Source organism: Anastrepha obliqua, chromosome 4 (assembly GCF_027943255.1).
Source record: "Anastrepha obliqua isolate idAnaObli1 chromosome 4, idAnaObli1_1.0, whole genome shotgun sequence".
NCBI lineage: Eukaryota > Metazoa > Arthropoda > Insecta > Diptera > Tephritidae > Anastrepha > Anastrepha obliqua.
The window spans coordinates 119,617,460-119,644,712 of record NC_072895.1 but is presented as its reverse complement, the minus strand read 5'-3'; the positions used below and the strand labels follow the sequence as shown (position 1 = coordinate 119,644,712).

The following is a 27,253-nucleotide window of genomic DNA, read 5'->3' as shown; positions in this document are numbered from 1 at the left end:
TTGTACACACACAATATTTGACAAATTTCAAAGAATCGCTGGTTTTGCTTGAGTTGATGATAGTAGTATTATATAATCTTAGGTGACTTATAGAGAACTACCATTGGGGTAACTCGAATTCGTTTTGCACAAAATTTTCCTAATTTAAACACTATCAAAATATTTGACACAAGATTAAAAACTATTTGCCTACTCGAAAAGGGTTTGTCACTAAAGGCTGGTACTAACTTCGCAGCGGTGAAATTTCGCCAGCAACATTGATTGTCAGATGGGAAGAAACATCAAATTTATGAATGTCGCCCAGAAGCAACTGGCAAACACAAAAAGTATAAAGAAATTTTACTTACACGTTTGGCATAATTCTGCACTCAAAACTTTCTTGGGTAAGAAACATCGATGAAAGGATGACGAAAGCTTGTAATGCCCTTTTCATCTGAAGAAGATATTTTGCAGAAAATGGGGTCTGAAACCTCCACTGGGCGTACAATAGGATTATCTGACCCATTTTGACTTATGGAGCTTTCGTGTGGTGGGAGGCGGTACAGGCACAATCCTACCTGAACGAATATTTTTCCAAAAATATCGGGGTCACCCTTTTTTCGATTAAAATTTAACAGCTAAGTAAACTAATTGATATTTTTCCATTAAAAAATAGGAATACTTGTAAAGTAGAATGCTGCAGTACACAAACAGACAAGAAATGAAGCGCATACAGATCAATATGAAGATTGCCATCACTCAAAATATGTTTTTTTTAGTAATTTTTTGTATTGAATGATTAATTTTGCATCACCTTGTGCAACCAGAGAACATTTTTCCTTTACTTCTTGATTGGGCTATCTAAAGGCCAATTTCAACAAGTCGCATCAATCGTTTCTTCTTCGTGCTAACTAAAGCTAGTTGGACATACCAAGTGAAGTCAAGTTCCTCTCCATTTGCTCTTTCCAACGCAAAGGAGGCATTCCTCTTGCTCTACTATCACAGGCAGATGTCGCATTGAATACTCTAAAATCAGTTGGGATTAAAAAAATCAGTTAATATACTCTTGTGGCTTTTGAAGATACTGGAAACTGAAAGCTGGAATCCAGAGGATACCATCCAGCTACTAATACTATTTGCAGCTAAGGCAGTTAGCTTCTCTGCACAGTCTATAATTAATGTGGATTTTATCTAACATGAAAAAAGTCTGTTTCTCATTTGTTTTTCAGCAGAAGTAAAAGAAATAAAATGAAATGCCTGGAGTTGAATAGTACTAAGACGAGTATTTATCAACTTTGCCTGATTGACACTAATGGATATTGCGAAAGGACACTTGAAGCCATTGGTTTATGGAGCTTCCATTCGCAGTCCTTGGGAAAAATATTCGACAGGAATGCAAACAAGTGTGAATCCAGATTGGCGGCAGCCACTTGATGGCTATCATATTTCCATTGAACAGAAAAAATTGTAAAGGTACAAATAAAAATGTCCATTACTAGAAATATTTTTTTTAGTAAAAAAGTTACTCAAACAAAAAATTGGATTTTTTATTTATTTCCACTGAACAGAAAAAATTGTAAAGGTACAAATAAAAATTTCCCTTACGAGAAATATTTTTTTTTATTTAGTAAAAAAGTTACTCAAACACAAAGTAGGATTTTTATTTTAAGGCAAAGGTGATGGTATTAATGCTATTCTTGAGGCGTTGAGCTCGCTACAGCTGCGCTTTGAAACTTCCAGCGACATCTCTTTTCCCTATCTACATCTTTCTGGACAGATCTTAGTTGTATGTATTAAGAGGCATAAACTCAATAGGCGAGCAATGTCAGATATCCCTTGGTGGTGATGGCCTCGCTTTAAAGCATAGCGAGTGATTATCTCTCCGGTGATAGGTTGGATCTTGAATGTGCACAACTCTCTCTGCTAAGATGTGGTGCTTGTCGCGGTTCTGGGATAATCTTTTTCTTGGACAAAGTTTTTGCAAAACGGTGACGTTTCCGCGAAAGATATTTCTTCCATTTTTTTAATGCTGTATAGCCTCAAATGTAATCGATCCCAAATAGGGCCCTCCTATGGGCCATTGTAAGTTATGGTAAGTATGTCCAGATGTAAGTTTAAATGAATTGCGTAAGTTTTCGCAATATGAAATTGGGTAGCTGGGGGTAGTCCATCTAATGATCTTTCAATTTGGATTGATGAATGTGAGATAATAATTTGAAGAATTTGAGTGATTTTTCTATATGTCGAGCTTAGCTACAGTTTTGTGCTCTGCTCAAGAGACTGCCAGGCATAATAAGCTGACTAGACTCAATTCGAATGTGCTACACAGGGCCTTCCTGATATGAAGGTGGCATACTAGACATTTCTATACTAAAATACCAAAGCTGCATAAATTATGACTACACATTCAACAGGTTTCTTACCTGATTGCAATTCAATTTCGACTTCTTTATAGATTTTCTGATTCTGTTGAAAGCTTCACAAGATGATCAACGACTCATTAAACATTGCGGAAATTTTCCTCTGTCATGCAGACTGAGCTACAATTTTCTATAACCACAAGAATTGCGCGCATTTCTCTATACGAGTTTGTTTCTTTTATTTACACTTGATACTTGTTGATGCCACAAATAACGATGGTAAATACTGATATGTGGAAGTAAGCAAACTTATTATTTGCAACAAAGCCGCTTGATGATTCAATGCAATGATTTATTAGATGCAACACACAATTTTCAATAACAACGTATGCCACAAATAACTTGTGGTATATGCGTCAACAGACGGGGCAAGAAAATACTTATGCAGCTGAAATGCTGAAATACGGCAACAGGTCTACTAACAATGTGCGAGTAGATGGGAGGTAGAGAGATGGAGAAGAAGAGTAGCTGCTACGGCAGTCTGAGTTGTGATATTGAATTTATGTGAATTATGGGCAAGTGATGAGAACTATTGGGAGGAGGATGCCTGTTGCCCGTACAAATATTTAAAGTTAAGTGAAGTCAAGTGAACGCCCGAATGGGTGGCGTGGGGCAGGTAGCACAAGCGGAGAGATGAATGCGTGGCACAAGATGAAGCGCCCACTCAGATTTGCATGACAAAAGACAGCAATTTGCATAGTTTTTCAATAGGTAGCAAGCGTTGCAAGTAGAAGCTCCGTCTTCGCAATGCTCAACTTGACACACGTCTGCGTATGTATGTGTGTGTGTTTATGGCCTGCCATTTGTGGTGCATCTCGGTTGATTGCTGCGCTGCCTCGCTTGCTGCATAATTGAATGCTGAAATGGGATTTCATTAAGGCGCCTTTTCTTATGCTCCCTCTGTGGCACCACGAAGAGCACATATCTCGTGCCTCCAATTCGCCAGCGTTTGAAAGACTTTAAAACTCATACTTGCATTTGCCTTCTTATGCATTGACGACCTGGTTACATGTGGCATGCAACGCATAGCATTTACACATCACAATTCATCATGTTCCCAATTGATTTCGCTCACAACGCCTTCCCTCTCATTTCCCTCGTCACCAACTACTTCTGCAGCAAATTTTCGGTCATAATGAGAATTCAATTAAATTCGATTTGCATTTTTTGTGCAACACTTGCATTCGGCCATAGTCGTCCTTTTGTGTTATTGTGTGTTTGTGTTGCGTTATTCAATGCTGAAGGGACCCATAGCCTGGGAAAGTTGTAAATTTTCAGAAACTGTCAAATTTTTATAAACTAACGAGCGTTTGGGGTAGGCAATGTGTTGCATGTACTAAGGCAATGTTGCAATTTATTTTATTTTCCTTATCAACTAACATTTTTCGACAACTTTTGGTTAGTAATGATTATTAATTGTTGTGTAGGGATTTGCTTTGCCATTAGCCGCTTATTTACAATAATTCTGCAAATGCAAATGGCTGACCTCAAGTTCATGCAACACAATTTGTTATAATATTATATTTTTAGTTTTTTATTTTTTATTTTATTTTTCTCTCTTTTTGAATTTTTCTTCGGTGGGAATTTATGATAAATTTTGCAATATGTAATCTTTGCTTTAGGGACACAAATTAGAGACAGCTTTTTAAGCTGTGTGCAGATAATCTAAAATATGCATGAAAAAGGTGTTATAGCGCATCCAATGATTCTTTTTTTACCTTTTCTATCCTTTTTCCACAGCACATCAAAATAAATTAAATTAAAAAACAGCGCCCCCTAAAGTATGCAACATTATTCATTTGAAATTGATATTATGAAAGAAAAAACAGTCTGGTGTATTTCGCGCTATTGACCGCGCTAGCAATGAAACAGCATCAGTATTCCGCTCAAAAACTTGCTGGTAATCAAATACACATCTGATGGGAGAAGAGAGATGCTGATACTCTGAAAGGTATGGCTCATGACACTACTGGGGGCAAGTCTTTCCAAGTACCTTTCTATGGAACCTACCTTCACACAACTCTTCACAGAGAACGCCTAAGACGCAGACGTACTAATATTTTCGTACGAAATTCATCATAACAAATTATAATTAGATCCAATTTGAATCAATTCGTTTTTAGACGTTCCTAGCGTTTAACAATTGTTGATCAGGCAACGATTTACGAATGAAAACTTTCTATAATCCACCCCGATTTCGAAAGATCTTTTCGAAAAGGAACCTAGCAGTGATTCCTGGGGTCAGGATCATGCAACAAATTTTACTTCCTGACACCTATGAAACTACAAGGGAGCACGGAAATTGGAGCATGGAAATTGTAACCCCTTTTCCTACATTATGGCTTATTTGTAGGCTTGAATATTAAAATAAATTTCGAAAAAATATTTTTTATATGCAGGTTTTAAACTCAAATATTTTCGGTTATTTGTAAAATTTGCCAACAAAAATTTATTAAAAAGTATATTTTATGCGAAAAAGGTTAGGTGGGGTGTTCTTCGGATATAATAAAAAATATTTGTTTAGAAAATTCTACAAAAAAATTCGTAAATTTAGCATAAGCATATTTTTTACAAAAAAATTGAAAAAAAAAATTTTAAGTTAAAAAAGAAAAACAAAAAAGTTTTTAAAAGTATATTTCATAAGAAAGGGGTTTTTTCAAAAGTAATATTTTTTTTGTAAAACTGAGATTTTTTCTGTAAAAAAGGATTTAAAAAAAAATAAATGTCATGAATAGTTCTACACAAAAATAATAAAGATTACACAATTAATTTAAATTTTCATTACTTTAAAATCCGATGCCTTTAAATTGAGCACTCTTTAGTTGATAGAAGGGCTTTCACAGCCATCTGATGGTGTTAAAGTATGTAAATGTGGGTTCCTCTTATTTTTGCTTCAATGGCATGTATTTCTGCCAGTAAGATTCTTGGGTAGAGACTTGTGTAGAGATTTGTGAATTTAGGTCCATTGATTCTCTTTGACTCTCTTGTTCTACCATTTTCTAATTTTGATTCATCAGTGTACCTCATCTGGGATCCGAATTTGAAGGTGATAGAACACTTTATTATACTAAACTTGAATTGAAAAGGTAAGACTGCACACCCAGAAGCTATCTAAATATTCTCTTGAAAAAGTTGAACATTTTGATGGTAACTTTTTGAAATTTTTATGAATATTATAAAAAGATAAAGTAACTTAATTAAGTGAGCACAAGCCTTCATCCACATATGTATATATCTCGGGTTTTATAATTTTGAAGTACTGTTTCGTTTTTTCTATTATGATTCTGAACGATCCGTTTTAATTTTTTAACGGTACTCATTCTTCTCCAGATTTTTCAATCTCTTTCCTCTTAGCTTAGATAGAATTTCTGAGCCTTTAGTTGGTGGTGTTTCCAACGATTCGATATATCTTTCGAGGAACTCATGCGCCCATTTTCACTAAGAGCCTCTTTGGTGCAGATATGACCTTTAATGAATGATTCAGATCCTATGCATTCCTTTTCAGTTTTTGCACATGTTTTTTTTTTTAATTGCGTACTCTTCACGTAAGCATTCGCATATACATCCAATGCTGAGTTAAAAAAAGTTACAAATACATTCCGTAAAAAGGGTACACATTTTATTAAACTTATACAGGACCTTTAACGATTAATTTAGTTCAACACAAAATGAAAGAAAAACCACAAAAAATTTAAGAAATACATTTTAAGCTCACAACTTCATATGCTTATCACATACCTAAGCGCTTTCTTCATTATTTCATCATCATTTTTATATTTATTCCGTTGCTTTTAGATCGAACACCAGAATTATTACTTCAAATGCTTGTGTAGTTTGTACCTACATCTGCGGTGCTTTTATTGTATTTCAAGCCTCCGTGCCTCTGTAAGTATTTTTTTCACTTGCACTCTTTCTCTTCTAGTTACCTTTCTACCAGATTCTAAGCCCGCTGTTGCCAAATATCACCATTTGAAACGCCTGCCAGTGCTTACCGTTGGTTTGTCTTTAAATCGAACATGCGTGGGTTTCTTCACTAGAAAACTGCCTCGGCTTTTAGTTGAAGCTCCTCTCTCATTTACTTCTCTCGCGCTGGTGGTGGCACTGCCGTCGTGATATCGCATTCTTAAATAAAAAAAATTAATTAGTAATTTTTTACGCGTGCGGCAGGTGGTAACGCTAGTGTTCCCTTTTAATGCTAAGTCGTGGTTCTCTACTATTTTTCTGTTTTTTTTTTTTTTTGTTTTTAATAATAATAATTTCTTGCATATGCGTACTTGGTGTACAGGCATTTAGTACTTTAGCTTACCGATTTAAACTGGAAGATCTCACTACGCCAATTGTGGCATTTTTCTCATAGAGAATGGCCAAGCAAATGCAGATGATTTGTATGATGCAGAGGTGTACCAGTATACTAAAAGCGCCAATGTGAAAGCCATGCTGTAAACAAGAGTAAGTTGTGAGCATTTTCAAAAAAATAATAGTACTCATCTAGTTTTTACCAATGAGTACTCGATGCACTCGTAAGTCTCCCGTGATATACCCAAACTGGCAAACCTCAAATCTTTACATAGTGGCAGCTGCTTAAAAGTTGACTCAAAACCCAACAGTTCTCTCGAATATAATTCAATAATACTTTCAATTTCCTTTTGCGCGAAATCGTCTGCGTTTTGACAGAAGTCCTGCAAATCGTGTGTCTCCCGCAAGACACGCTTCATCAGTTTAGTTAGGTTGCTGCCCGGCAAATGAGATTTCAGGTTCACCGAGTGCTGTGCCAATTTAGTGAGACTAACCACGATGCCATGCTTGAATAGTTGATCGAAAATATAGTTCTTCAGTGTATTTAAGTTGCATGCCAGCATGTCTTGGCTGACATTTCGCGCTTGTGCGTCCGGTTTAGTAGTGCTTTGTGCGCTCAGTAAGTCATGCAACCCATACCAATTGTTCAAGCTCAATTCTTGTTTCACAACATCAAACATGGCGCCTGATCTGAAGACTTCTTCGAAAAAAGTCAACTCTTCACTTAGCTTCTGCGCCCATTGAACTTGTTGCGGATTGACGCTGTGCTCGCGTATGTTTTCGCATAAGCGCGCCAGAGTTTGTTTTCGGTACTTCGCAATGGCCGTTGTAATGTTGTCCGCAAGATGGCTATGTAGAAAGACGCTTGTTTGTGCATGTTGGCTGCAATAAGGAAGTGTTGCTGTGTTGCAGAAGCCTTCGTTTTCGTTACTGAAATGTACGAGTGAGTAGATAAAAAGTTAATAAGTAGAACTTATAAGTGAATAGCAAGACAAAAAGAAAAATATTATACGAGTTACGCTACACCCAAAAGCGCCGAGAAAGTGCTTCTCGTACGTACATTTCTCTCCGGTAGTTGTAGTAGATGGCGCCATGCAGGAAGTGCACAATTACAAATATGCAGAGAAAAATTAGAATTGTGGAAATCGTTGAGATGATGCTGGAAATGATTTTCAATAAGTTTAATCCACAAAACAGTTTCCTATATCTTAACATGGGCCTACCTCATCAGCACACAACGGGTGAAGGTCCGATTCGTTGCGCATCGTAAAAACCGTCCGAGAAACACACACAGCAGCACAAGTATTAGAAGTGCCACTACGCAATAAACCAGTTCCAAGTGACCCATATAGGGACGCAGGTAGAAGTTTGCTTCGGTGGCAGTTTCATCCCGCATTTGCGTCAGCATTGCCGACAAACTCTCATTGAGCGTTGCGTATTCAAGCGCTAATATTCGCGGAAGAAACAAATAAATAAAAAGAAAAAATCTAACATCTATAAGGTAACATAGGTAAGTCATTATTTGTAGTGGATGCCACCTGTACTTACCCCTCTTTGCCACGGCGTCGTCCACAAATCTTTGCAGCATGTTGAACTCATTCTCCATATTGTTGGTAAAGTCCCGCCGCAAGTTATTCATAGTCGAAGCGAATTCCACAACTTCCTGAATTTTGGTCAGAACTCTGTCGATATTCAAGAGCTGAAATGGTGAAAAGAAGATATGTTGAAGTATAAAGCAAATCGAGTCGAGAACGGAAGTGCTGTCTCAAAAAATAATGGTAGAATGTGGACTTCGAGTAGGAGGCACACGCTTATAGGTCATGGAAATCATATAGTGTGAAGGAATTTGTTGGTTTGCTCAGATTGGAAGATAATCCTCCACTATGTGCTACTTTCATTTTATTACCATTAGAATCTTTTGCTGATTGACCTTGAATTCCTTAAAAATCAGTTCGGAGTAAACGTCGAAATTTATTTGCTTGAGATCCAAAAAGCTTGTTGCATTGCGATAAAACAATCGGGAATCTGAAAGAGAATACATTTGTTTGAGCTTATTGAACTTCGAATATTGGTCTTATCTCCGACATGCATATGTAGAACCTAATCATTGGAATCACGGCTTTCTCATTGCATTCCATACTGTATGAGGACCGTGTATCACAAAAGGGGTAGAGGTACTGGATCTATATCTCTATCTACTATCGAATCTTCCCCTTTTTCTGTCTATATTTTGGAGCACCTTGAATACAAGATGAATCTGTACAAGGCGATATCGATTCCAAAAATACGTGCCAAATTTCAACTGTAGCAAGAAGATACCCCCTTGTGATCAGCACAACACCTTGTATAGATTCGCCTTGCCTGTAACTGACTGTCGAAACTGTTTTTTGGAAGCGTAATTGCACTCTCAATTCGCTACATAGAGGAGGGAACCGAGGTATTGTGTGGATCTTGAAGTAAAGCTCGCTAAATCATGTAGCGAAATACGACCTGAATTTTCTACTGGATCTATATTACTTTACTATAGCTACTCATAGACTGAAATAGAGTACCTCACATAGTTCCTATTGAATAAATTTTGTCTGTCTCGCCAACTTCCAAAAATTTCACTTACGGTCAATCAGTTGCATAACATCTGCCAAAAGGCTCTGCAACTCTTCTTTCATTTTCCCGATGAGTGTGATTATGTCCAAGCTTTTGAAAGATAACTTCGCTATAAGACATCGTTCACCTTTCTCTATGACCTTCGGGGCAATGGCTTCCAGTTGTGATGCTAAATCTAGAAATGTTAAATGCAAATTGAAAACATAAAATCTTATCATAATTTTAGATTTTATTATTCTTTCAGCGAAACTCACTCTTCGCCAGATTTTCGATCCTCTTGCTTATTTGCGCTGAGCCTTTAGTTGGTGTTGTTTCCACGGACTGAATATAGTTTTCAAAGAACTTGCTCAGACGCCGATTTTCACTAAGTGCCACTTTGGTGCCGGCATGCACAGATTCCACAGACAAATAAGACACAAAAGCCAACCACAAACAAAAGCTGAGTAGTAAAGCAAAAAAGAAAAATATTGGAATTGAAATTGTGAAATATCATGTAACGTCAGGCAACTCACGAGTAAGGCAACAGCAAAAGTAAGAGCGAGATCGAGAGACCTAAACGGAGGTAGCGTTCAATCTTATTTTCGGCGCGATAGCTTTTCTCATGTACAAATTCATAAATAAACCAAATCAAGCTGTGAAAAATTGATGTCTAAAATAATTGTGTAGAATGGCGCTGAGAAGTTGTGCGTACCCTAATAAAGCCAAAAGCAAGGAGATGCATAAAGTCACTATTAGGTAGGGGAACTCATATATTTGGTTCGTCCAATTGGCACTGAGTAGCGAACTCGCGAAACCTTGACAATGCAAGTAATCTGCAAGAAGGTGGTGAGAATTCAGTATTTTTCAGTATTTAAATAAATGGATGAAGCTAATTATTCCGTTTCTGAGCAAAGTTTTCGAATTCCAAAGTATTGGCTCTGAGTTACCGATTGAAAGCTACCGGCTCGAGCTTCCACAAAATTAAACAGAAAAAATCTACCCAAAACAAAGCGCTGCGAAATTGTTTTGCTTAGATTTTCAAACCGATTCGGAATAAAGAACAGCTGTGAAAATCTTTTTAAACAAACCTTCCATCAAATCTCTGGACATCACCATGGAGTACAAGGATGCACTGACGTTGGTGATGTAAGCTGCTACATCGGGTAGGATGCACTGAAATGCGTCACTGGCTGAATTCATTGATACTCTTTGCCCTGCGCATCGCCTCAATTTATTTTTAGATTTTAAAAATTTTTTTATATTTTGCGGAACTGTTATTAAATATCACTTATCGTAGAAAATTTAGCACAAAAATTCACAGAAATTTAAAGATTTAGCTTATTTCGTATGATTTTTCAAAATATTTGAATTGAAAGAAAAATGACTTTGAAAATATAAAAGGCAAGTAATGAATAGTACAAAAGCACTCATGTACCAGATTAAAAAAAAAAAATTGTAGAAGAAATTGTGGTTAAGTATTTCGGAAGGCCGAAGGAATTTTGAAAATATTTCTTTATTATTTTATTTATTTTTAATTAATTTTAATTTGTACAAAAATAAATATTCCACAAATGCAATACGAGTCGCAGCGCTGGCGACGGAGGCCTCCGGCTGTCTATTGCAACGCATCCGAAAAAGATTATGAAGTGCTTTAAGGTCTTAGTGACCAGACTCATTTTTTATAGATATTTTTTAGGAATTTTTTTTTTAAGAAAATAAAATGCGGTGACTTTGATTTTATAGTATGTTATTATTGACATCAAATAGTATACAAAAACAATTTTTTTTGACATTTTTTTGTAGTAGTGTGGCACCAACTAAGCGTCTTAAAATAAAGATAGGTGGCTTGTCAACAGGATTTTGGCTCTTCAGGACATCTGAAACGAAAAAGTGAAACTGATTATTATTCTGTAGGCTTGCCAATCTGGCAGGTGCAACTTTCGTTTCTTTTCAGCCCTAACTTTCCATACTACAGTCTGATTTCCACCCGAAAAACATACCTTTTTTTCAAAAGTCCGCCATTTTGGTATTTTTCAAAAAAATGTTCGCATTGTAGCGATTGTGTAAAATTCTGCTAAGCAGATCAACCTCTTTCAGAAGGTTATATGATAATTGTACATTTTTAACGGAGTGGTCAACGTATTTCGAAATCTCTTCTCGACGTGTGCCTATTGTTGTGCAGATCAGGAGGTATCTAGGCATTGCGGCCTCTACACAGAAGGGACAAGTGTCGCTCAGGGATCGCTGTAATAGACGGACATGAGTGAAAATTGTATGACCAAGGCGCAGACGAATAAAATGTCTTATCGCACGCAGAGGTATCTTTGGGTCGTAGACTGGCATTTATCTGCTCGGGTTGATTGCAGAGTAGTTGTGGGCGTACGTTGCCCAGTCGATGGTTAGTGAAGTGCGTCTTTGTCGTATTGCCTCGCTTAGATACAGAGTCACACGTTGGGGTGATGCTTTTGCAAGTAATGCAATTTCTAAGTGCCCGCTGATCCTCACAAGTTTAATCTTGTTATAACAGCGTATTAATCTTATCTTATGTTATGTCCACCATTTCACTCTGAGCATTGGTTGGTGATACGACGGCGTCGATACACGAGTGGATATATAAAATATTTTTAGTGAAAGTAAAAATAAATCATTTCCGCAATGGCGCTCTACATTTGTTATAAGAGGTGCAATGCTTTCTTCGGCGTAGGCATTACAACCTAACCTAAAATGGGAGCCAAGTCTGCAGCATAAGGAGGATGCAAAACGAGTTGAAACCCTATTTCCATTAATTTTGCGACCACAACTGCTGAAACGTGAGCTGGTGCGTTGTCATGATGGAAAAGGAAAATCAGTCGACTCCCTCGATTTAAACAAATACCATACACAAAGAAATATACCGATCTGGCTGAAACTTAGTGTGTGTTCTTCCTAGAGATGTTACCAACTGAAAATAACCTCGATTTGCGCCACTAAAGCCATTTCTCTGACTTTACATGGACTTTTCAAATGACTCTCGTAAGAAAAGCATTTTATAATATATTCGCTCCTCGCTCTCCACCTCTTCGAGAAGACTGCAGCCGAAGTTGGCTGGATGCTGCATCGTTGACATGACCTTATTGATCGCTATTTGTGCGCTATGGCGAATTGCCTCGTTACTTCAGTCACAGCTACTATGTCAAGATCATGATGAAGGTCCAGTAAGGAAGGAATAGTATGTGGCTTTTACTATATATGCTCCGCCGGATATCGTTTTGCAGACGTTGGATAGAGGTGATGTACTTTTGACTAACGCATCCCCAGAATTGTATACCTCAAGCCGAAATCGGTCTTAGTGTTTGTAAATATGCAATTTGTGGCGGATTGATAAGCGTGAGCGCCTACCAATGAGTGATGTATTAAGTGGATATTTTTTCCATTTTTTTGTTGCAGAGTTCATTTTTTTGTTATTAACGAGCAAGTTCATCGTACCGTTCTCTTTCTCTCTTGCCACTTGTTACGTTACAGCTAGAAATACTCTCACGGTGTCCCCTTCCTGTAATCCATCATTCTTGTAGGCGAGTTACTAGGAAAAAACATGTAAAATTAGAAGAAAATGCCACTTCGCGCAGTTGATTTATTTTTCTTCTCATCTACAAAACCTACTATTTTATGTACCATATCAGAAAGCGACATTTCGCACAAAATGAAGGATCAAAATTTTGCATTTTCTAACTTTCTTCACTCGCCTCTTCGGAAGTATTTGTACTGGCACTAGGGCTAGATTTAGGTGAGCTCGCCGTTTCTGGTGGCTCACCTGGCGTAGAATTTATTACCGAATATAGGAAATCCTTGAGTTTCGCCGTGCTGAATTTGTCCATAAAGCTACGCGTCTGCTTCGTCGTCACCGGTGCGGCATTGAAGGTGACATGTGATTTGTTTACTTCCGGTCCAAATTGATCAGTCCAATTAAGTTCTTTCGGTGTAGATGGTTCACTCACTGACTCATCGTCGGCTGTTGCATTGCCGGTTGTGGTGGTGCTGCCGGTGTTAAATGATTCGTCGCCATATTGAGAGGATCTATGCCATTGAAGGCAAATTAAAAAATGTTATTATTATTTGCAAAGTTGTTGACGCATAACCAACCTACTATTTCTGCCACTCTGGCGTGTATAAGGAAACCTATCGTAGAGGAATGCGAGCAACATGCAAACGATCAGTATCGGGAAGAGCAGTATAAGTATGGCGAATGCGCCAATCCAGAAGCCATGCTGTAAATTAGAGTAAGCATACAATTATTTATGATACTCGTACACCCAAAAACATTTTTTGCAAAATTTACCAAACGATACTCAATGCATTCGTACAGATCCTTGGGCATACCGACACTTGGCAATTTCAACTCCAAGCAGTTAGGTATCAAATCCCAATTGCGCATATATGCCGTCATTTCCAGTTCAACACCGCGCAACAGTTGATCTGTCTTATTATAGAGTAAGTTCCTAAACTCTAATTCCACAAAATCATGCAATACACGCATCTCGCTCAGGCTTTGCTTCAGCAGCGTCGTCAGATTTTTCATGGGCAAATGTTTTGCCAAAATTTCTGCCTTCTTCGACATTCCATACACATTATCGGTGATATCCTTTGCTATTAGAGTTTCAAAGACATGCAATTTCATTGTGTTCAAATTGCACGAGAGCATCGATGCGTAGAGCGCGGGCTCTGCGCTGGCAGTTGACGGGTCTGCAACAGGAACGTGCAAATTTAGACGCTCGTAAGTCTCATACCAATTCTGCATATTCAATTCTTGTTTCACCACATTAAACATTTTGCCGGAATTGAAGACTTCTTCACTGAAATTCGCATAATGCAGCATTTGCAAAATATTCGAAATGCCAGCGACGCGCGGCAATGCGTCACGAAGTGTCTCAAAAATACGTTGGTTTTCAACAGCCATTTCCAACTCGAATTTCTGCGTATCTGCATTGAGTATCGAACTAAATCTGTTGCGTGTATCGCAGTAGATCTTGGTATCCAGGCCACATGGATTGTCGAGGCTGTTACTGTGTAGGAAAATTAAAAGACAATTAAGCTTTTGTGCATTTAAATTTGCGTCTTCTACTTACGCATCTCGCCTAAAGTTAAAGTAGGATGTGCCCACGAAGAGCGTAAGGCTTGCGATCAGACAGAGTATAATCGATGAAATACAAATAACAACAACGATGCTGCGGAAAATAAGATAAATAAACGGTCAATGAACAGCCCAGGAATCTTTCACTTAGAATACACAAAATTGGTAATTCAAAAAAATAATTCGTGCTGGTCTGGAAATTTAGGATTTATTAAAGTCACTATAGAGTTTCTTCTGCTTGGATGATGCTCAGCGTTTGCATTGCGATTAAAAGGCCCTATAGATGAATCGATTTATAGCTCAATCGGTTTTTCAACCAATAAAAGTTCATTGCAAATAAGCTATTTGCAGGCAAGTTGAACAACCTTCGTGAAGCTATTTGACAAAAAGCCAAATTGCCTTGATTTCTGAGACCTTTTGATCAACTCGCTGCGCTGTATTTACGGAAGTTAACCAACTCAGCTAACGATTCCATTTTTTCTCGCCTTGACGTTAGAATATTTTTTTTAGTTGATCCCTTGCAAGTTAAATTACCTTATTTAAGGTATTTCGTCATATGAATTCAAAAAAAGCCCTAAGTTACAAAAAATTCAAAATCGACTTTTTAGTTGATTATCATGTACCGTATCATAATACATGTTCCTTTAAAATTTTATAATCCAACAACCAATAATGACGTTGGTATAAACAAAATTCGAAAAGCCCTAAGTGCAAGCGTAACAAATTTGCCAACCAAAACTGTAACTTACGCCTTTAGAGAAATAATAAACAACAAACACAAGAAGGCATAGCATGCCATGCCATTGTGTGTGTTCTTATTTATCAGTTTTTTATTTATCAGTTACTGACGAAAAGTATTGACGATAAGGTTTTTTGCATCTCTGTATTAACAGTTAGTTTTTCTTTTGTATGTTTCTAAGAGGCTTTACTGAGTTGGAGTTTATTTAATTAAAACTAAAAATCTCTAAAAATGATTAAGGAAACTAATTTTGATAAGTCAGTGTTAAAAAAAAAACGGTGAATAAAACATATTTAAATTACAATAACCGAATGACCGGCAAAATTTATAAAGGTCTTAATAAGGGAATTGTGTGTGAAAAGAATCCTCGAAAAATGGGCTTAAGATGTCAGTCTAAATATTGTGAAAAAAGCACATTGCGTCATTGCTCCCAATATGATGTAAATATACGCCAAGAAATATTTGATGGATTTTGGAACATGTCGTGGAAAGAAAAAAAGATTTATGTAATAAGTCAAGTAGAATTAGAAGAAAAAGCACGAAACCATAACACATTTTCGAGGCGATCGCTATCTAAACGGTATTATTTGAAAGCAAAAGCAACTCGTATCCAGGTTTGCCGGCAAATGTTTATGTCAACTCTTGGAATAAATGAAAAAATGATAAGAAATTGGGTAGATTCGAACATTTTAAAACACACGCAATTGGATATTGCTCCGCCAAAAGGAACGTCCAAACGTAAAAATACGAAAAGCGCCTTAACTTTTTAAAGAAATGGTGAAACAGTATTCCAAAACTTGAATCCCATTACTGAAGACAATACAGTACAAAAAATTATTTACAAACAGATATTAAATCATACAACCAACTTTATAAACTATATTGTGAAGACTGCGATGGTAATAATGACGATGAAATTTTACCAGTATCGTATCCAAAATTTATGCTTTTACCATAAAACAACAAAATATTTCATTGTTTAAATCAAGGAACGATATGTGTGATATTTGTGTATCATTTGAGGCAAAAAACATAACTGAGGATCAATATAATAGTCATAGATCACAAATCAATGAAATGAGAAAAGAAAAAGAAAACGATATCGAAAGTGCCAATTATTATGCATGGATATGCAAGCAGTGAAACTGATTCCCCAAACAAATGCTAGCGCCTCATATTATTAAATGAAATTACAGGTGCATAATTTCACTATTTATAATATCATTACTCACGAGTCTGATAATTACATTTGGGATGAGTCTGAAGGGAATCTTGTAGCGTCTACTACCGCCACATGTATTGTTAAATACTTAGAGAAGTGCTTACTTCAGTCACCAGATACGAGTATTAACCATGTCATAATATATTCTGATGGCTGCTTTTATCAAAACCGCAATGTCATATTGTCGAACGCATTGCTATCTTTATGCATTGAAAAAACATAACGATAGAGCATAAATATTTTATAGTTGGACGCACTCAAATGGATTGCGATTCAACACATTCGCATATCCAAAGAAAAATTAACAATAAAAAAATTAATCTTCCGTCTGAATTTGTTCAGTATGTTAAGGATTCTCGAAAGACTCCTTTCCACTGAACACTCATCACCTTACTCATTCATATTTTCGGGATTACGACTCTCTTCCTAAGCGATACTCTTCTATTCGTCCAGGTAACATCATCAAAATCAACTTTCACGATCTACTTTTACAATAAAATGTGTTTTACAGGCAAAAAAATTGGTGATCCTACCGTTAACAAAATTCGAGTACTGGCATATGATCCGCTTGGAATTATTTATTTTAAAACAAACATCAAAGACGAATATACTCTTCTTCCACACCGATGTGCCAAAAATTTTCATGACTCCCAATTGCTCCATTACATACCAAAAGTCAAACATTTCTAAAAAAAGTGGGAACATCTCAACGATCTTAAGTTCTTTATACCAGCAGATTGTCATGATTTTTATACTAATTTGCCCTATGAAAATGAATAGCAAGATTTATGTAAAGTTTTCATATTTTTACGAATTTAATTTCTTTTTGTTTAACTTTCTTTTTGAGAATTATTTTTTGTTTTGCTGGTTTGTTATCAAAATAAAAAATATATAATAATAAATTGGATAATATCCATTATAATATATTATTATATTATAATCAATTTAATGCAAGAAATAAGAAAAATATTTTGAGAAAATTACCAAAAAACAAACTTTCTATTTGAGTTACGCCCTTTTCGATTAAAAAAAAACTAATTGTAGAAGGCGTAAGTTTCATATATCTGTAAGTAATACGAAAAGTAATATTTTTTCTTCAAATACTGATTCTTTTATGAAAAATAATCTTAAATTGAGAAAATATTGAAAAATTTTGCCCTATTTTTTATTTTAAAAGGTTTTTTGCTTCTCCTGTAAAATTTTTAAAATGTAACTTAGGGCTTTTTTGATTTCATGCGACGATTTATAACCCTATAATGATTTCGTTTTTGCTAGGAGTAATTAGATTAACCCATTTTCTACCGCCGTTGCGTTTTCGCAACAGCAACTTTGAACATTTGTGGCTACAGTAAAAAAAATATATCTCTAAAATGTTGTAATTTGGACTTTTGACTTTATAATTATGCTCTAAGATTTTTTGTGTGCGGATTTGTTCCAAATCAGGACAAGTGTAGAAAAAAGTGTGCAAAATAAAAACTTTTTCATAAAACTGTTTGAGAACTAAAAATAGTTTTTTTTTTACGTTTTCTACTAGTTTCTTAAATATAAGATATGAAATAATAACATTACGAGTATCATACCAGCTGCTAATGCAGCTGAAGTTTTCTTGCAAAAATAAACTCTTAAAAACAGGTGTTGCGAAAACGCAACGCTGGTTGAAACGACTCATGTGACTTCAACGTTTTGATGACATTATTTTTGGCGGGAAAATTGATGTTTATGTCATTTTCATATGGCAATTTGTACCATAAGTGCTATTATTTTTATTTGTGCAAGTAAAAATAGAGGGTGGCTGATCAATTTTGCTACATTAAGAAACTCAAATAACTTTTTTTTAGTGTATGGAATTCATTTTTTTTTTTCAAGTTGAAGGGCATTAAATTTTATTAAATGTAGCTTAACTAGTTTTAAAAATAATTGAATTTAAATGCCCCCCATGCTCGTTGACACAAGTGCGGCATCTTAGTAAAAAGTTGTTCATTGCTGCTTTGAGAGTTACGACAGGAATAGCCGCAATTGTTGCCCGAATGGATTGTTTTAGTTCATCCAAATTTGTTGGCTTTGTTTTATAAACTTCTTGTTTACATAAACCCCACAAGAAAAAGTCAGGTGCAGTAAGGTCAGGCGACCTGGGGGTCCAACGAAATTCGGAGTTTCTTGAAATCAGTTTATTGGGAAATTTTCGTCGCAACTCTGTCATAACAGTCTGGGCTATGTGAGACGTTGCCCCATCTTGTTGAAACCACACAGAGTTGAAAGAAATTCTCTTTCGGCGTAATTCTGGATAGAAAAATTCTTTCAGCATTTTCAAATAACGGCCTCCAGTAACCGTAACGGTGTGACCATTTTCTTCAAAAAAATAAGGCCCGACAATACAGCGTGAAGAAACCGCACACCACACTGTCACGCGAAGAGGATGCAATTCCGTCTCGTGGAGTATCTGTGGGTTAGAAGTACTCCATATTCGACAATTTTGTTTGTTCACATTGCCGTTTAAATCGAAATGGGCCTCATCAGACATGAAAAGGCAGTTTAACATGTTTTGGTCTTCTTCCACCATTTGCAGGTCTTATAAGACCTAATTTGCTGAATATCATTATATTAAGATAGATTGCAAATAAAATATTTACACAAAAAAAAAAAAAAAGATTACATCCAAAATGTTTTCATGAATAACATACAGATTTAGGAAATAAGAAAAAATAATGTTTTTTTTTAAATATTGCAAAACTATTACATTGTCAACTTAACAAAATACAACTATATTAATAAAGAGAATTCAAAAAAATACCCAACTACAACTCTGCGTAAGTTATATTATTTCTATGAATAAGATCACAGCGTTTCAACCAGCGTTGCGTTTTCGCAACAGTCTGTCCTGGTGCATCCGGAAGACCTTTAATACCAACCATACTAAATTTCACGCAATTATCTACACGGAATCTATTACCGGTAGAAGATGGCTTAAAGGGAGTCATATAATGCCAGTTTCTCAGTTGAAGTAGGCATCATTTGAGTTATCGACGTGTCTCGTGAATTTCAGCAATGGTTTCAGTTCTACTTTTGAGTTAGAGAACTAGCCTATCTACTAGTAAGGCTGGAAACACGCGTTTTAATAGCGGAGAACACAAGCGCAATAGATGAAATCACTTGAATTATATAAAAAATATCTCGCGAGTCGGAAACTCATTTTCGCTGCTCTTGATATGATCAATGAACAGCCTAGCGATCTATCGCAAGTAATTCGCTTAGGGCATGCTGCATACTTAAAAGCAAGAAGAAAGTCTAAAGCAGCTCGCTTAAAACACTTCATTAAATAACTATACTACTAAAGTTGATTGGAAAGTTGTGACCACTTTTTTAAGAAAATGTAATTGATTCAGGTTTCATTTAATACTTTGTGGAAATGTAAAAAAAATCTAGAAAAATCTCGAGTATTGGGTTTTTGATCCACTAAATTTTAATATAAAAAAGTGCCACTTAGAGGTGGTTAAAAACTTGTGTTAATTTTTAACAGCAAAATAAATTCAAACATTCATTATATGGGGAAAATGCACAGAACTGCAAAAAACAAAATTCTCAAAAATCAACGCGATTTTTCAGTCATTTTAAGTTTACACTTTATTACACTAGAATTCAATGGGCTATATCCCCAAATACTCGAATTTTTTTAAGAATTCTGTGTAAAAAGTGTGAACAATTTTTTTATTTTTTTTATCATAATTCCGCAAAGTATGACAATTAGTTCCATTTCTTTCAGATTTTCACGAAGCTTGAAACTTGCAACTATATGGTTTTTGTAGAAGAATGAACTATATTTTAATAAAAAAATTATCAAACTTATAGGAGAAGTAATTGTCAAAACTTGCACATAAGTGCTAGCACCATAGTTATTTAACGCAGACAAATCGAAACCGAGTGAGTGGGGAGTAGAGAAAAAGTCTATCAAAAGTTGAAAACTAAATCCCACAAATCTTAAAATTTAAATTGTATTGAACTAGGTGCATTTCTTTCTTCCTGAGCACTTTTTGTTCGGCGCTCTAGTAAATGAGTCCAATCAGTTGCCCTTATATCAACTCGCTGGCGAATGTGAGAAATCGGTTTTTGATTTGAAAGCTGGTTTAATTTTCTATTACATTAAGCCTAATTTCGCTTTTGACCAGAGATTTTGTGTCTAATACCTAATTGTTTTCTGAGTGAATGAAATATTTCCCCTCATAATTTATATATTCCCATACTCACCTCACTAAAATGTACTTTTTCTTCTTGAAGCGCATTAAGACCGTGTGATAAACCGAATAGCATAGCTGCATCAAGCAAAGTAGGGCGATCTGTAAAAGTTTTCAAATATTTAATTAAGTTTATGACAATTCAAATTACTTTAAAGCAGCATTTCTTACGATCACAGCGATTGTTATGAAAAGTAATTGATATGAATAAATATCTGACGGCAAATGGATTATAACATTCCGCGGCAATTCGATCTGAAGCTTCCTTACAGCTTTGTGAATTTTCACATAATTTTCTTCAATTTGTTTCACTAGAGAATTTAAGTACGTCAGAATGTGCTAATCATAGTTTTGCTAGTGAAGATTACCTTTGACGCCCCACATATTGGTTAAGTAGTCCTCGTAGTAGCGCTGTAAATCATTTAAGCTTTCTGTGAAAGCTGCACATAAACGCAAAAACCCTATTGACATTTCAACAACGTCATCAATATTCGATAATACAGTTTCGATATTCAATAGCTGTGAGGAAGAAAGTTAGTGAATTTACAAAAATCTGCTTAAATATTGTAGAATAAAAAAAAATCGTCAACGGTCACTATTGGAGTTTTGAGGGAGATATGGGATAAACTCTTCCACATCTATCCTGTGTAAGAAAGTTCGTTCTCATTCTACAGAGCCTCTTAATCTGGGCAAAGTAGTGGTAAGCGTTTAGTAATAACTTTCGTGGGATATTCAGTCACCGATGCTACCAGGCTTCACTTAGATTTGAGACGGCTGTCTAGTGAAAATTTGAGTAAAGAATAAGTGAATGAAACCATGGCTTTTGGTTACCAGGTTGACTAGAAAAACACCGTAATAAAAACGTCATGTAACGTCATATAAAGCATCGGTAAGTCCAAACGTCATAAAATTTTTATGAGAAGCTTTTGGTGCAATGCGAGAATTACCATTAACTGCCTAAGAACGAAAGAAAAATCGTGCGATTTGATCTCGCCAGGCGTATTCTTGTGAGGTGTGCCGGTAATGCGCAAAGGATCCATGGGACCAAAGTTAACAATACTCAGACTCTTGCTCAAATGCAGTCGGCTAAGTCGGCAAATTCATAGAAGACTGAATTGCGAAGCTGGTGGGCATAGTTGAACGTTGTCATATTTCATACGTAATGACATATATGGACAATAAAAAAAATCTTTGGTAACTCATTCACAATTTGTTTTATTGAAGAGCGCTTTTTATCCCACTTCCCTCCTTTTTAACAAAATTCATCTTTACCATTGGAATTTTATGTTCATTTGCCATGAGTTCTCTCTGAATCAACTCCGCATATTTCAGATCTGAGATATTGCCTTTACTCAAAAACGTAGTGGTATTTCGATAGAAAAATCGCGTGACTGAAATTAATGAACTGTTAAAATTATTTAAGGCATTACTATAAAATACTTACGATCCGCTAATTGCATGAAATCTGCTACTAGCAGCTTTGTATCTGCCCGCAGGCTCTTTATGAGCGGTTGAATTGTGTTACTAACGGCATATATTTTCAGTAGCATGCTGCCACTAGGATCTTGAATTAGTTTCGGTGCAGACCGGTTTAGACTCGATTTCATATCTGTGAAATGTCAAATTTAAAAATATGGGTTTTCAAAATTAATGTGTGAATGTTCCCTAAAAGGATTAATTTTGGTGTGGGTAGTTAATATGGAGATTTTTCTTCAAGCGGTTAGGCTATTGCAGTGGCAAAAAAAAAATAAGAATATTTTTTAGGATTTTATGAGTAGGACATAAAATAGATGAAAAATCGGGAAGGCCCTTTATGGTAAATTTCAAAAAGTGTATTTTTTTTAATTGACGAAGTCATATGGTCTGAATGGCCCACGATCGGATCAACCGCACCGACCAAATTTACGATGGGCAAAAAAGTACAGTTATACAAATGAACAATTGACGAAGTATGGGATAATTTGACAAATATATTTTGCAAACAAATTTTAAACTTTTTAAGAAATAAGTCCGATTTTTTGTAAAAAACAGCTAAGCAGTATTGACGTAAAAAAGTCCAAACATTTTGGACATTCTGGTAAATTTTGTTGAAAATCCTTTTTTTTCTATTGTAACGGATGGTTAAATTTTAAGGGCCGATGCTGAATGTGAAGCACAGCTAAACATGAAGTTTTTTTTGCATTTTATTTGACATTTTTCATTTTCAGACTAATTCAATTTGAACCATGGAAAGATACATAATCGAACAACGCGTTAAAGTTATTCAGGCGTATTATGAAAACGGACGTTCAAATCAAAATGCATATCGCGCACTTCGTGATTTTTTCGGTCAATTTAATCGTCCAAATGTGCGTACAATCGGAAAAATTGTGCAAAAGTTTGAGCAAACCGGGTCTGTAGCAGATGTGAAAACACCAGTGCATGCTCGTACAGCTCGTACTGCAGAAAATATTGCTGCTGTTCGCGATAGTGTGGTTGAAGAGCCGTCCTCCTCAACTCTTCGCCGTGCCCAACAATTGCACCTCTCACGCTCGTCGTTGATGAACATTATGCATAAAGACTTGCATTTACACGCTTACAAGGTGCAATTGACCCAGGAACTAAGGCCAGGAAATGGCAATGGTGAATGACCAATTTTCGAAGAAAATCATCTTCAGTGATGAGGCACATTTTCACCTCAGTGGATTCGTCAATAAGCAGAATTGCCGCTTTCGGGCGAATGATAATCTAAGAGTGATTGCCGAAAAACCAATGCACCCACAAAGTGTTACTGTTTGGTGGCGTTTATGGGCCGGAGGCATCATTGGACCATATTTTTTCCAAAATGAGGCCGGTCAGGCAGTTACTGTGAATAGAGTTCGCTATCGAGAGATGATAACGAACTTCTTATGACCCGAATTGGAAGATATGGATGTGGACGATATGTGGTTTCAACAGGACGGTGCCACTTGTCACACAGCTAACGAAACAATGGCTCTTTTGCGCGAAAAACTTGATGTCCGAATAATCTCACGTCGCGGCGATGTCAATTGGCCGCCAAGACCATGTGATTCGTTGGACTTCTTACTTTGGGGTTATTTGAAAGAAAAGGTGTACGTTGATAAGTCAGCAACAATTCAAGAGCTAAAGGATAAGATAATTCGGCACATTAACGGCATAGAACCTCAATTATGCCTCAGCGTCATCAAAAATTTGGACAATCGGATGGAGGTGTGCCGCCGAGACCGCGTCGGCCATTTGGCCAATGTTTTATTGCCATACTAATATTATCATAATAAAGAGAATCACAATAATTTTCCAAAAAAAATTTTATTGTATTTTATTCAAAATCAACAGCGGCCTTTGAAACTTAACCACCCTTTATATTGTATTATACTCACGCCTAAAAAAAAAACTAATAAAAAACAGTATTGGCACTTTCCGCCCCATAATTGGCGCTAAAGCAAACAATACTAATAATAATAAAATGAAAAAAAAATTTTAATTTTGGTATTTATGTATTTATTGTTGAAAATTTGAGTATAGAATTTTAGAAAGTCAAATATCTTGGCTTCCTTTTAACATTTTAAAATCATTTTTCAATTTTTTAGTTTAAAATATACCTAAAAAATAATTTTTTTCTTGTTTCCTGTATTTGTTAAAAACACTTGAGACATGCTTTTTTGCCATTTTTAATTTTTGGTTATATATATATATATATAATTGGCGCGTACACCCTTTTTGGGTGTTTGGCCGAGCTCCTCCTCCTATTTGTGGTGTGCATCTTGATGTTGTTCAACAAATGGAGGGACCTACAGTTTTAAGCCGACTCCGAACGGCAGATATTTTTATGAGGAGCTTTTCCATGGCAGAAATACGCTCGGAGGTTTGCCATTGCCTGCCGAGGGGTGACCGCTATTAGAAAAATGTGTTTATTAATTTTGCTTTCACCGAGATTCGAACCAACGACCTCTCTGTGAATTCCGAATGGTAATCACGCACCAACCCATTCGGCTACGGCGGCCGAAATGTATATAAATGTTAAAAGGGCTTTAAAGGGCTCCGTACCAAAACTTTAACCTTTTAGAAATCCCAAAATAGGTACATATGTACCTATACAAATTTTTGTAAACATTAAACATTTTTTTTTTATAAAAATTTTTTCAAAACTTTCAAAATTTTTTTTTTTAAATTTTCCAAAAAAAATTTTTCAAAACTTGCAAAAACTTTCGTTCTCTCTGGATCTTTGGATCGCTTGGCATAGAATCACTGAAATCGAAGAGATCTATTGCACTTCCTTGCGGAATGAGATTTTGAATATGGAGTTAAAATTTCAAGTCAGGCGGATCAGTGATACAGGGTTTGATTGAAAAGTAATAAGCCTTCCCGCCAAGCGATCAACCGAATCGGCTGGTGGGGGAAAATGATCGTTGAACCTTCCCCTTCCACTAGAAACCGATCCCAGTTCGCTAGCAACAGCGGTGCAGTCCCTGTATGCGCTCGACAATGTAGTTTCGAGAAGAAGGCGTTGAGGGGCTACGTTAAAATTCAAATAGAAGTACTTAGGACATTTTCAAGGAATTTAGTCATCTTTTAATTCCAAAGGTTCACTTTCAAAATTTGTTCAGTGCTCCCTCTTAATTTAGCTACCTACTTAAAAACACATTGGAATATTCAATGCGGTTCGGAGCGCTGTAGGGTGTCTTTTTGAGTTTGGAGGCTAAACTATGGGTCGTAGTCTTAATCCTAAAGTGGTAAACACCCTATGAACTACGTTATAAGTGAACCTCGTAAATTTTACAACTACTTCCTTCCATACTTGATTTTTGGGAAATATAACACGGACAGATTTTGTAAAATCCTTCCGAGTGAATTTTATTGAAATTTTCTGGCACTTGCCTCGAAATTCATTCAGATTCTTCTAATTTACTAGTGTCCATAATTTTTTTACATTTATTTTTTAATTATTTGCCTTGGAAAGGCTAGAGAAAGTTGGAAATTCACAGTACAGTTATTGAAAAGTTGAGCACGATGCTCAGAGCAATCCAAAGCCAAATCAAGTAGGTTAAAATGAATTTCTAAGAAGTACGAAGTTTACCTCTCTAGGGTTAAAGAGCGACACTGCTGGTTTCTAAAAAGTATTTTAAGAATGCCAGTAGTCAACTACCTGACCTAGCATCTCAAAATAATTGCAAGGCATATCGATCAAATTTTACTTAAATAACCCCATGAGTTGAGTGATTGTAAGTATCTTCTTGATATTCATGAAAAAGTACTGCAAGTCTGGTAAGAATTACAAGTAATTGACATAGGTGACTAAAAGCATACGTTTCTGTTTCGGTTTATTGATGCAAAGGACATGAATTTTGCTAGCACATGAAGAATTCGTACCTAAAGCGATGGCAAACTCACACACACAACTCGCTTTGTGACCCGAGCACTTCATCTGCATACTCACCACCAGACAATTCTTTCATAAATTCGTGCACGATTTCGATGTTTTCAATGAAAATACGATCTACTGCATCCAAAGTTTGCTCGTAGTACATTCGCATCAGATTATCATTGTAATTTGCTGGCCCAGTATTTGTAATGGGATGGTTTCGATAGGATGTATAAGTAAACCACAAACAGAAGCTGCATTTGAAAATAGAGCCACAAATCATTTATAAAGTGCTTATATTGCTTCTGAAAAAATTGAATAAAATACACCTTGAAAGTTGTGCACTTACCAGTAGAAGATTTTGAGTAAAAAGAGCAGCAAAGTGAGTACCAGGCGCCAGGCAGGCACAGGCGATTTTTCAAAACGTCTACGGCGTTTGCGTCGGAATTGAAAAAAACACCAGGCTATGCACAGAAGGGGGAGACTAATTGAGTACACGAGAAACGCAATTAGCCAAGGAAATTCCACAAAGTAATCGTCCCAATCATTGTTTAGCAGTTTATAGCCCAAGCCCGAACAATTCATGTATTCTACAGTTATTTTGGGGGGGTCACACAATTTAATAAAATTTTGTTAATAATTTTTGTAACGGTAATCCTTTGCTAGCATTGCGTATGTGTGTATGTACCTTCCGTTAGTGCTCTTGGCAACGCCAGGACTCGTTCTGTCGCAAATGCATCGATGATTCCTTGTATCGACATCGGCAGGCCACAATTGCCCCCGCCTGTATGTGGCGTAATTTTTTCCGCTCTGAACTCGGACACTTTCATTGCTGAATGAAAATTTCTAGTGCACACATGAAGACATATGTATGTATGTATGTATGTGGGAGCTTCGGAGCTGCGGCTGCTTACATTTCTTGAAGGACTCGATTTATTATAAATTTTAGGATTTTTGAGAACTTAGAATTTCAATGAGATATAAAATTTATTGAACAAATGCTATAACAATTATTCAAAAATATGCGTGATTTTTGAAAATTACATACGAATATTTGAAATATTTCCTTCAAAAATTTAAAAAGACAAAAAATATAATTTGTCAGATGAAAAAAACTTATTAAGTGCTTGTAAAGGGTTTTTCAAAAAGCATACTCGAACATTGGCAGTGTAAAGCGACCATTTTGATCCTAGTCTTTAGTCTTGACATTTTACAATTGAGTGCTACACGATTCAACAACATTTAAGGGGAGCTAAAGGTAATTTGGTAAAAACTGCTAAAACCAAATTTTTAATCTGCCACTTAGAAAGTATTTG

General features: G+C 36.1%; 2 protein-coding genes across 3 annotated transcripts; both read right to left on the bottom strand.

Annotated features, from left to right (window-relative positions):
• Positions 1-5,996: 5,996 nt before the first annotated feature.
• On the bottom strand, positions 5,997-10,648 carry LOC129246056 (uncharacterized). The gene is made up of 12 exons (XM_054884575.1): positions 10,367-10,648; positions 9,991-10,111; positions 9,812-9,931; positions 9,554-9,738; positions 9,310-9,474; positions 8,602-8,720; positions 8,244-8,394; positions 7,919-8,141; positions 7,756-7,854; positions 6,899-7,625; positions 6,706-6,836; positions 5,997-6,521 (listed from the first exon to the last, which is right to left on the bottom strand). Exons 1-12 carry the CDS (start codon positions 10,476-10,478, stop codon positions 6,362-6,364), a joined length of 2,313 nt encoding a protein of 770 aa, XP_054740550.1. The 5' UTR covers positions 10,479-10,648; the 3' UTR covers positions 5,997-6,361.
• Positions 10,649-11,281: 633 nt separating this feature from the next.
• On the bottom strand, positions 11,282-27,001 carry LOC129245743 (uncharacterized). 2 transcript variants are annotated; one of them, XM_054884092.1, is made up of 12 exons: positions 26,626-27,001; positions 26,287-26,527; positions 26,013-26,191; positions 22,020-22,184; positions 21,848-21,966; positions 20,944-21,094; positions 20,747-20,886; positions 20,589-20,677; positions 14,381-14,479; positions 13,594-14,317; positions 13,398-13,522; positions 12,853-13,331 (listed from the first exon to the last, which is right to left on the bottom strand). In XM_054884092.1, exons 1-12 carry the CDS (start codon positions 26,765-26,767, stop codon positions 12,983-12,985), a joined length of 2,523 nt encoding a protein of 840 aa, XP_054740067.1. In that variant the 5' UTR covers positions 26,768-27,001; the 3' UTR covers positions 12,853-12,982. The 2 variants fall into 2 exon arrangements, 1 of the variants encoding a protein (XP_054740067.1); XR_008582430.1 differs by lacking the exons at positions 26,287-26,527; positions 26,626-27,001 and adding an exon at positions 11,282-12,837 and having other exon boundaries at positions 12,918-13,331; positions 26,013-26,186.
• Positions 27,002-27,253: the final 252 nt, after the last annotated feature.

Excerpts from the sequence above, each read along its gene's own strand:
- LOC129246056 (XM_054884575.1), bottom strand. The coding sequence starts at position 10,478 with ATGAATTCAGCCAGTGACGCATTTCAGTGCATCCTACCCGATGTAGCA. Across the intron at positions 9,739-9,811 it reads CTTTTGCTGTTGCCTTACTC|CTTTTGTTTGTGGTTGGCTT; the intron begins GTGAGTTGCCTG and ends TTTACTACTCAG. Across the intron at positions 6,522-6,705 it reads AGATCTTCCAGTTTAAATCG|AATGCGATATCACGACGGCA; the intron begins GTAAGCTAAAGT and ends TTTTTATTTAAG.
- LOC129245743 (XM_054884092.1), bottom strand. The coding sequence starts at position 26,767 with ATGAAAGTGTCCGAGTTCAGAGCGGAAAAAATTACGCCACATACAGGC. Across the intron at positions 26,192-26,286 it reads TTACTCAAAATCTTCTACTG|CTTCTGTTTGTGGTTTACTT; the intron begins GTAAGTGCACAA and ends TTTCAAATGCAG. Across the intron at positions 20,678-20,746 it reads TCATAACAATCGCTGTGATC|ATCGCCCTACTTTGCTTGAT; the intron begins GTAAGAAATGCT and ends AAACTTTTACAG.